The 9,520-nt window shown below is 47.1% G+C and overlaps 4 protein-coding genes across 4 annotated transcripts; 1 reads left to right on the top strand and 3 right to left on the bottom strand.

The window, feature by feature from the left end:
- Positions 1 to 13: 13 nt before the first annotated feature.
- EV420DRAFT_245695 (uncharacterized protein) lies at positions 14 to 1,120 on the bottom strand. The gene is made up of 3 exons (XM_060481376.1): positions 620 to 1,120; positions 257 to 566; positions 14 to 204 (listed from the first exon to the last, which is right to left on the bottom strand). Exons 1-2 carry the CDS (start codon positions 963 to 965, stop codon positions 403 to 405), a joined length of 510 nt encoding a protein of 169 aa, XP_060332125.1. The 5' UTR covers positions 966 to 1,120; the 3' UTR covers positions 14 to 204; positions 257 to 402.
- On the bottom strand, positions 1,121 to 2,164 carry EV420DRAFT_245678 (uncharacterized protein). The gene is made up of 3 exons (XM_060481375.1): positions 1,422 to 2,164; positions 1,267 to 1,368; positions 1,121 to 1,217 (listed from the first exon to the last, which is right to left on the bottom strand). The coding sequence occupies exons 1-2, from the start codon at positions 2,021 to 2,023 to the stop codon at positions 1,326 to 1,328; spliced, it is 645 nt and encodes a 214-aa protein (XP_060332126.1). The 5' UTR covers positions 2,024 to 2,164; the 3' UTR covers positions 1,121 to 1,217; positions 1,267 to 1,325.
- A 22-nt stretch (positions 2,165 to 2,186) lies between these two features.
- Positions 2,187 to 4,133, top strand: EV420DRAFT_1306825 (mannosyltransferase; the record flags this gene model as incomplete). The annotated part of the gene is made up of 9 exons (XM_060468503.1): positions 2,187 to 2,362; positions 2,417 to 2,552; positions 2,601 to 2,772; positions 2,826 to 3,009; positions 3,064 to 3,354; positions 3,407 to 3,587; positions 3,637 to 3,759; positions 3,810 to 3,891; positions 3,946 to 4,133. The coding sequence occupies 9 exons, from the start codon at positions 2,187 to 2,189 to the stop codon at positions 4,131 to 4,133; spliced, it is 1,533 nt and encodes a 510-aa protein (XP_060332127.1).
- EV420DRAFT_245722 (oxidoreductase) lies at positions 4,034 to 5,933 on the bottom strand. Its single transcript, XM_060481377.1, has 7 exons — positions 5,712 to 5,933; positions 5,532 to 5,656; positions 5,264 to 5,472; positions 4,791 to 5,208; positions 4,688 to 4,742; positions 4,456 to 4,632; positions 4,034 to 4,406 (listed from the first exon to the last, which is right to left on the bottom strand). Exons 1-7 carry the CDS (start codon positions 5,875 to 5,877, stop codon positions 4,231 to 4,233), a joined length of 1,326 nt encoding a protein of 441 aa, XP_060332128.1. The 5' UTR covers positions 5,878 to 5,933; the 3' UTR covers positions 4,034 to 4,230.
- Positions 5,934 to 9,520: the final 3,587 nt, after the last annotated feature.

Raw genomic sequence — 9,520 nt, forward strand, 5'->3', positions numbered from 1 at the left:
CCTAGACTGACGGTGTTGCTACCGAGAGCCGGTTGTCAGAGTTGATTTCTCTGCTGTAAACAAGGTTTAGAAAACGCGGTAGCTCATCGACGCTCATCTAAGGTTATACAGTTAGATTTCAACAACTTTACGACCTGCTAACGGAGCTTCAATGTGTGGTGATATATTACAGGACTCTATCAGAACATTCTTGATTCTGAAGCACTGAGAAAGCGATGTAGGTCTCTAAACATTGAAGAAGTACCAGGGGTCTTACATTTATTTCTCAGCAGCGGAGAAAGGAACCAAACATAGACCCAGATTGAAGGATCCCAGCGAATTGATTGCCGTTCTTATAGTGTTTTTTTCCCCAACTTTTGAACTTGCGATTGGCCGGCATGACCAGCCCAGACTCTGAATGGTCTATGTGCCAGCGCCTTTAGTGGCTGATAGAGAGGAGGCGCCAATACCTATCCGTGATAGAATTACGCTGGTCCGAATTCCGACGATGAAGTATACGTTTACAGTTACCATTTCGATGCTTTCAATGCTAGCGCTTGCGCCTCCATGTGTTTCTGCACAGCAAGCTTTTTTTTTCACGTTCGTGAGCAACCGTCCACTACTATAGAACGTGACGTACCCGACGAGAGCTCTTGCGCCTCAGTTGTACGAGACATGATCGCCCCCACAACATCATCAATGTATTTCATAATGCCGTCACGTTCTACTAGTGGACGGTTGCTCAAGAACGTGAAAAAAAGGCTCGCTGCGCAGGAACACATGGGTATCGGTGGGTCATAAGACATAGACCTAGTAAAGTCGCAAAGAAAGTAAAACAACGTAGTACTTGGGATCATGAAAGGTAACGAATAGCAAATGACAGGATGCAAAGAAGGCGAAAGCGAGGAAAGTACGATAGCAATGTGATAGTCGACGTTTAAAAGTGCGAAAAGGGGGCACAGTGATCCACAAGGGGTAAACGGCATGGTAGCCCTGAAAGGTACCAGACGCTTCCTCGATGATGAGCAACGGTTGCTTTCTAGACAACAGAGTTGCGTATTTCAGGGCGGTCGTGGCGGGGGTGATAGACCCGCAAAGGAATCCACACAGGCTGAGGCCGCGAAATAGGTGTGGTTTCCGCCAAAATCCGTAGTCGTCGCACTGATGGCGGTTGTCATGTCCTTGAGAGCGAGAGCACCACACGAGAGTGAATCCCAATATCAACAAAACAAATAGTACTGCTCCTATGGTGAGTGAAGAGATCAGAAAAACGTAGAATAGACGTACGGAAAACGACGATTATGGCAATCAAGACCGAGTGACTGAGATGGTGACCGTCATCGTCCTTAACGTCGGAAATACGAGCAAGATAGAGGACAGTACTCATGTCTGAAACTGAGGTTGGTACCAGCGGCGCGAGACACAGGCAAAGAGGTACTTACCGCTGGGCTCGGTAGTGATAGCGTCGTGATAGGATGCTGATGACGGGATGTAATAATTCATGATCAAGGTCTTTTATGTGGACCCAAATGACCTTGGCAATGCTGTATAAACGGTCAACAGCATAATGAATAGCCCCGCAGTTGGAGGATGTGGGGGGTGACTTTTCCTGAGCGCAACACACGGGTGCGTCACCGTTCCTGTCGGTTTTCGGGACCATCCATTGTAACAATACAATATCCCCACCGGAGCAGACACCTGGGAAAACATACATCGGCAGAATACGAATGGACGTCACCCAAGTTGCTGTGAAGGTGAACCGCTCCGGCTGCGCAAATTGGGTCGTGAACCGTGACGCATCCCAAGAAACCTGTTGAAACCCGAGAGGAAAAAAAATAGTAGATTGCTGTGGGTGCCTACAGACCAGCGGAAAGGGAAGAAAGGCGTCAAGTATGCGTAGATGCCACGATATAAAGTCTGGGACTCTAGGTGCCATAAAGCTTGAGGCGCCAATAGGTGCTTCGATTGACCAGCTGAACAAGAAGCGCTTGTTTACAATACCAGATGACTTGTGGAGCCATCGGACCAGGTTAGATAAATGCATTGCCTTTCAGACCGCATAATGCCTAGACTACCTGCCAAGGAGTTCCGTTTGTTGAGACCACTTGATGGAGTCACTGCAGAGGTTAGGATCAGGTATTTCCGAGTCTTTGACTGAGTGGGAGTGGCCTAAAATAGAAACAACACGTCTTTGCTGACTAAGCAAAATGCTCTTAAGCCCGAACCACGTAGTGCTCTGGCTGCCATTATGCTTCTTGCCGTACATTGTGCTCAGAATCTTTGCTGTAAGATTGCAGTCATCGAATAAGCAGCGGCGTGCTGCAATATTGCATGAACTCGGACGCCCCAACAGCCAAATAGTCGGTTTTTTCCATCCGTATTGGTATGTGTCTTGTACCACTTGTGCGTTGATAGAATCTGATTCTACTTAGATCAGTAATGCGGGTGGTGGAGGAGAGCGCGTTCTTTGGACAGCAATTGCATCTATACAGCGGTCAGAATCTGATATTGTGAACGTGGTATACAGCGGCGACACGGATACTACCAAAGAGCTCATCCTCGACAAAGTCAAGGTGCGAAACTGAGTGCTTGGTGGGAAAAGCGTACTTATTCTTTTCCAGTCCAGGTTCGCTATAAGTTTGGATCCATCTACCATTCATTTTGTTTTCCTTGCTTCTCGCAAGTTGGTGGAGGATTCATCTTGGCCGCGGTTTACCCTCTTGGGCCAGAGTATCGGGTCTATGTATCTTGCGTGGGAAGCTGTGTCTTTTCTAATCCCAGACTTGTACATTGGTATGCTTTTACACGCTGCACTGTTGCTTTGAGACCTCATCTTATTGATTCAGACACTATGGGATATGCATTTACGTTCCATGTTGTTTCATTACTCGGGAATATCCCCGTTGGTGCTTACATCCATTACCCAACAATAAGCACCGACATGCTGGCTCGGGTCAAAACGCGAACCAGGGGGCACACCAACTCAGGTGCCATTTCCTCCTCCTCCATTTTAAGTCGAGGAAAGTTGCTGTAAGATACCATTTCAAACCGTATTCATAGCCCACTCCTTATCTTGCGTTATAGGTATTACAGGGTGTTCATGTACTACTATGCTTTATCTCTGCAGGTGGCATCGTTCCTTATGGTCAATTCGTCTTGGACGAAAAATCATGTAGACGGTATCCTAAACCATTCCGATGCATTGCTTGATGCTGTACACATGATCTCTCCCTTAATACTTGTGCGTCTGCTGTTACCGTTTCGTTCTAGGACGACGAAAGCCCGGATTGTCTATCCCCCCTGTGACACGCGCGAAATGGCTCAGTTCACACTACAGGGTCGTCAACGAATTGTCCTCAGTGTTGCTCAATTCCGGTTCGTTTGTTTCATTCGTGCCTCCAATATTAGTTTTGAACCGTGTCAGTAGACCCGAAAAAGATCATTCCACACAACTCCACGCCCTTCACGAGTTGTTGGAAAGCCATCCGAAGTATAAGAGCGGTGGTGCTCTCCCAGTCAAACTTGTTCTTGTTGGTGGTAGTCGTAATGCGGACGATGCTGCCCGTGTTGACAGCCTTCGTGAACTAGCCAAGGAGTTGACGGTTGAGGTACGGACGCTCTCTCTGGATGTTCAATCACCGATTGATCCTAAAATAGAATCAAGTCGAGTTTGTGGTGAACGCCTCTTACCCCGTTATGCTTGGTTGGTTAGCCAAAGCCAGCATCGGTTTAAGTACCATGGTTGATGAACACTTTGGTATCAATGTGGTGGAGTTTATGGTGTGTATTACTTTTTCAGTCATGCACAGCGAGATGAACATGTGCTTCAGGCTGCGGGTGTGATCCCCATCGCTCATGCTTCCGGGGGACCTCTGAAAGATATCATTGTCCCGTTCAATGGCTTACCAACTGGTTGGTGTTTCGTGCCTCGGTGTTTGGCTCACAGTGTTAATTGCTCTATTCCAGGGTACCACGCAGAGACGCCTGCAGCTTTTGCGGATGCAATCCACACCGCATTGACCCTTCCCACGGACGAAGAATTCGCAATACGACTGCGGGCTAGAACATGGGCTGTCCAACGATTTTCCGAGGAAGAATTCGAAAAGGAGTGGAATGAAAGCGGATGGAAGCTGCGTCTGCCATCGGCGCATTAAGCTGTTGTCTATTCAATCCGTATTGTAGCCTAATACAAGGACATTTGAGGTACACAAAGCAAATATCCGCATTCGACGGATCGATGCAATGTCGTAACTATGCTTCAAAATCGATCTTCTTCACAAGTTCTTCACCGATACCCTGAATCTGGTCAAGGCTAGCATATCCGCTCAGCCCAAGGGTCGTATCCAAATCTGCCATAGTGTGCTTGATTACTTGCTCCACGCCAGCCTGCCCTGCGAGAATAGCTCCATATAGGAAAAGGCGACCAACTGGTTTATATTTAGCTATACTGCCCGCCGAATCTGGGGGAAGGCTTACGGAGTACACCCTGTGCTCCGAGGGCCATCGCTTTGATGATATCGCTTCCAGTGCGTATACCAGAATCGAAGAGAACCGTGAGATTTCCCGCTTTCTGAGCTTGTTTGATCTTGTCTGAAGCCATTATCTCTGCTAGTGCGTACAGGGATGGAATAGCACCGTCCACCTGTCGTCCACCTGTAGCAAGAATGTAAGAATTAATGCTACTACTAAGACAAAGATGAGAATTGACCGTGGTTTGACACAATTATACCGTTGACTCCAAATTCGAGAGCCTTCTCCGCGTCCTATTGACACCATCAGTCTGACTCTAGCGTCCTCAGATCAAGACGTACGCTTCGTCTCTGTATACCCTTCAGAACAATGGGCCCATCCCAGTTATCTCTAATAAGCTTGAGATCGTCCCATGAATGAAACTGCCCTGAACAGACTTCGGCCAGCCAGGCATTACCCAGCTTGCTCTCCTCTAAAGCTTTGGGGTCTCCCTCACTGATGAGCTTATCCCTTGCACGGAAATCGTAAGGAAATTCGGGGTGTTGGTCAAAGATAGGCTGGAGTCCGAATTTGGCCATAAAAACTGGATCGGAACGCCCGCACTCCATCCCTACGCCATGAATGTGAGGCATGTACGATATGTCGATGTCATGTGGTCTCCATCCAAGGGCCATCGTGTCGAGGGTGATCACCACCGCAGAAAACCCGTTTGCCTTCGCTCTTCTGAGCAGTGAGACGGTTACATCTTGGGATTTAGGCCTATATAGCGACAAGAAAAATAATTATAGACAGAGAAAGGATGGTATGGACGAACCAGTAAAGCTGGTACCATCGGTGTCCACTACCGTTCTCTTGAGCAACCTGGTCCATGCTCCTCGAGGAGACTGTGCTTAAGATGAAGGGAATCCCAAGTTTTTGGGCGGCCCGAGCGGGGGCAAGCTCCCCTTCCGCAGAGAAAATTCCCTGCACGCCAATTGGGGCGATAAGCAAGGGTGATGGGTATCGTACTCCTAGTATTGTCGCCTAGGATATAACGTATTCAACACCAGCAGGGCAGAGACCTACGAATATGCATCTCTCACCTCCAAGTTTCTCACTGTGGTATCAACGAGCATACGGGGTATGATTCTGTACCTCTGAAAGGCCTTCAGATTGGCCCGGTACGTAGATCCTGTCCCAGCGTTTCCCCCCGCATACATAAATACGCCTACAAGTGAATTGCTTCAACAAAGAACTGACTGAATAGAATTCCGGCGTCCCACCTGGATAATCCTTCAGCTTCTCCTTTGCTTTCTCCTCAATATCCTCGAAAGAAACGGTTCCCAGAGTTTCCGGACCTTTTCTACCCCAATATACTTCACGCATGTATTGATTCCATATCTGAGGCACCGGTCCATTCTCAGCAGCTTGTACAGTTTTTTCAGCCATGGCGATAGTCAACGTGCAGAAATGACAGAAGACTTACAGGGAATTTGTAGTGGGATAACTTCATCATATGAGCAGAATTGCAGGTCACCAGACAAGTCATTAGAAAGATCCGGTACAAGGTTATTGTAGCGATGACGTTGTAATCACTCGGACTCCGCATTTCCGCCCTTCGATATTCAGAATCTTCGGATAAGTACCCCTCCCGTATTCTGAGCTACTTGCGTACTTGCTTATTTCCGCGGCGATTGTATAAGCTTGCATGCCTATATGTCTCGTTAATTAAGCCCCCCCACTGTCGCACGTTTGCCAAAGCTGTAATCCTCTTAATTTGTTGGGATTTTAACAGAAGCCTGAGTAAACCAGGCAATTTGGTTGGTGTTGGTACCGGCACAATCAGGAAAGGCCGGGTCCTTATCATGAAGGCTCATACCGTTTTGATTGCACGGTTGCGTATGTCTCGGGGAGTAGAGACTCTCCATGGGGTACAAAGACAAATGAGTCAAGCGTAACGATCCCTAAAATACAAAAATACTATTCTATGATTCAGGAAGGAGATGAAATACAAACAGTTATTAAAAGACGTGGAGGATAGCGCTAGCATGGAGATATTTTGCCAAAAATAAACATCTGCATCACCTGTTTGCAACAAATGCCCAACAGCATCGAAACTAGACTCTGCGGACCACAAGGAGGAGGAAAATTGGGGCGAAACAGTGCGGAAGACTTTGCAGAAGAACTCAGGCGATCCATCCGATCCAAATCCGGTCTGATTACAATATAACAAAGCATGGGCTTCATCCTCAATTTCGACACGACAATAATGGTATAAGTGCTGACCACGAATGGTGGTCGTTGACGTTCAAAGTTCCAACACTGGTTCAGCCACCGAAACACCTCTGCTGCGGCCTGCCCGGAAGTGAGAGAATGTACTTGCTTTTGCGCTTGATATTTTACCCATTCAAGGCACTGCTGTACCTTCAGAACGTGTCTTTTCGAGTGGGAAAGAGACTGATACATTGCGACAGAATCATTTAGGATCAGATGCAATAGAAGCTTTGCAGATGTTCAAGTTCTCGATCAGAAAGGGGCAGGGCCTGAATTTTATGGATGATTTGGATGAGCCTTCACAGATACACTGCCTGAAGGGAAATATATCGTGACGGTGTGCTCAAGGTGTCTCGTACAGACGTTCCGAAGAACGTTGTCCACACTGCCAAACAAGGCAGGTAAAATCAAAAAATTAGATAAATACAAGAAAATCGTAGAAATAGCAAGCAGACTTCATTTGTGCGTGTCATTCAGTAGAAATACACGAATTTAACGACACAGCTGGGTGTAGTGTTGCCGCGGCTCGGCTTAAAGTCGCTTGAGCCGGTGAGCCGAGTCTTAATAAGCCGAGCCTGAGTCTCTATTGGCTCAGACTCATTCTAGGCTCAAGCCCATATAGGAGCCGGCTAAAGCCGGGCTTGAGTCGCTTTAGCCGGACGACGATGCCTAATTTGGCCAGTGTGTTTTCTTGACTTTTATTGTCCCCTAGGTCACATAAAATCATGCCCTGTGGGGCGTACTATAAAATTCCAACATGAATCAAGGCAACTACACATCCAAGATGCTGATTAATACCATAAAACGGAGAACTGAAGTTTGAGCATCAATGCCCTTACAGATGCCGAGGTCAAGCCGAAGATCTTCCTAAAAAAGCGAAGTGACTGGAATTTACAGCTGTGTTGAAGATATATTTACATAGCTGCAAGCTGAGTTCCTATGTATCACCAGATGTTGATTCTAAAGGATTTACAAGCCCTCTCGCCTTGGAAAGTGCGTCTTAACCCAGTGACTTCCTTTTTAGATCATTAGTCTGAGCTCAAGCCGACTTGAGCCGAAGCTTAGCTTAGCCGACACAGTGATTACCGACTCAAGCCGACTCGGCTCATGACAATTACCAAAGTCGGCATAAGTCTAGCCGAGCCGAGTCTAGCTGAGTCGCGGCAACACTAGCTGGGTGGCAACTATCTTGCGCGGGTCAAAATGGAATCAAAATCCTTGGCACCTCCCTAATAAGGAAATACTGAAGAATTTTGACCGATGCAAAATCCCAAAAGTGCGTTTTGATGTCATTTTGACTCGTGCAAAATAGCCGTCACCCAGCTGTGCGATCCATGGGTGCTGCAGTGTGTCGTAAAGATAATACTTGAAATAAGAGCATCTGGCTGATGAAGGACTGTTGAGCGCGGCCAGATTTACATGTTCAGGCTGTCTCGCACCGAACAGCCGGTCGCACCTTCGTTCTTGCCATCATTGTCATTCAAGAGACAAGAAAAGACAAGAAAGCTTTGAAGAACGGTTCTGCATCCAGTCAAGCAGGCCGTCGCCGTGATTTAGCCACAGTTTGGACTTGGACAACTCCCGGCCTCCTGCTACATAATACCATGACCCGCTCGCGCCATTTCACTGCGACCAAGACACCTGCAACTGGATATCCTGGCTTTATTTTGTCGGTTTTCACGGTTAGGAATGGGTTAATGGGGGTTCGGGCGTTGTAGACTGGGAAACTTTGGAGAGGGCGCAGTGGCTGGTATGCTAAGCATACATCTGAAGAGGGAAGTTATCCGCTCTCATTTCGGAATGACTTATTGCTGTTTACAAGGGAGAAAACATCTCCACAGCCTCCCACACCACCCTAATTATGCTCTGCCGCTGCCTCCCATTACTGCTAGCACAGACCCCGCTCATAACGTCCTACCACTGATTTATTGGCCTCATACCTGTTACATTAACTCTATACACCTCGTACATCCTCGACGAATCTATTTATGATACATTACGCTCACGAATGAAGGCACCATGCTGTTTTCACGATTTTCTTGCATTTTTTAATTTTTTAAATTTTACTTGCCTTGTTTGGCAGTATGGACAACGTTTTTCGGAACGTCTGTAAGACCTTATATAAACCACATACCCTTTCCCTTGCCAACAACCTTTGGATTGGGAGAATTCCATGGGAGGTCGGTGTACTCAGTTTCGCAGATCAGATGTTGGTAGCTTTACTCTACACGCGGGTCTACGTGTTCAAACTGTTTCCCAAGAAGTTCCGGAGTGTACGAAATGCACCTATGGACGGCTTTCAGAGGTCAATACGTGGGAATGTTAGCACATATGCTTGTTTCGGTAATTTCAGTTACATTCATTGGCCTCTGGAAGCTGTCAAAGAACTGGTTGCACAGCACCTTTAAGATTCGGCGGGCTGTTGACAGAGGATGATCGACTGGAGGAGTTGAACAAAAAGGCGAAGAAATGGTGGCAGCAGATGAAAGGAAATAAATTGAATTGAGGTCGTGAAGTGCTACACCAGAGTTCTAGTTTACTGAAATTAACACTGTGCAAGAAAATTAGCCAAAATAACAGAGGAGCAGTCTAAAACGCACCAAAAAGATACATATCCATATATCCTGATCCTCGATATCCTCCTCCTCTACCTGGCAGTACTGAGAGAAACGTGCAGCGCGCAGTGAAGATGAGAAAGAGAAGATCAACCATTGTTTGTCCTTGTTTACGGGATGCCATGAAAAGTGCGACGAATTAAAGGGGGGACAGATACCCTGACAAGCAAGGTACCTGCCAGGCTTGTTTTAGAGTGTACACC

Source organism: Desarmillaria tabescens, assembly GCF_030435595.1.
Source record: "Desarmillaria tabescens strain CCBAS 213 chromosome Unknown EV420scaffold_13, whole genome shotgun sequence".
Lineage (NCBI taxonomy): Eukaryota > Fungi > Basidiomycota > Agaricomycetes > Agaricales > Physalacriaceae > Desarmillaria > Desarmillaria tabescens.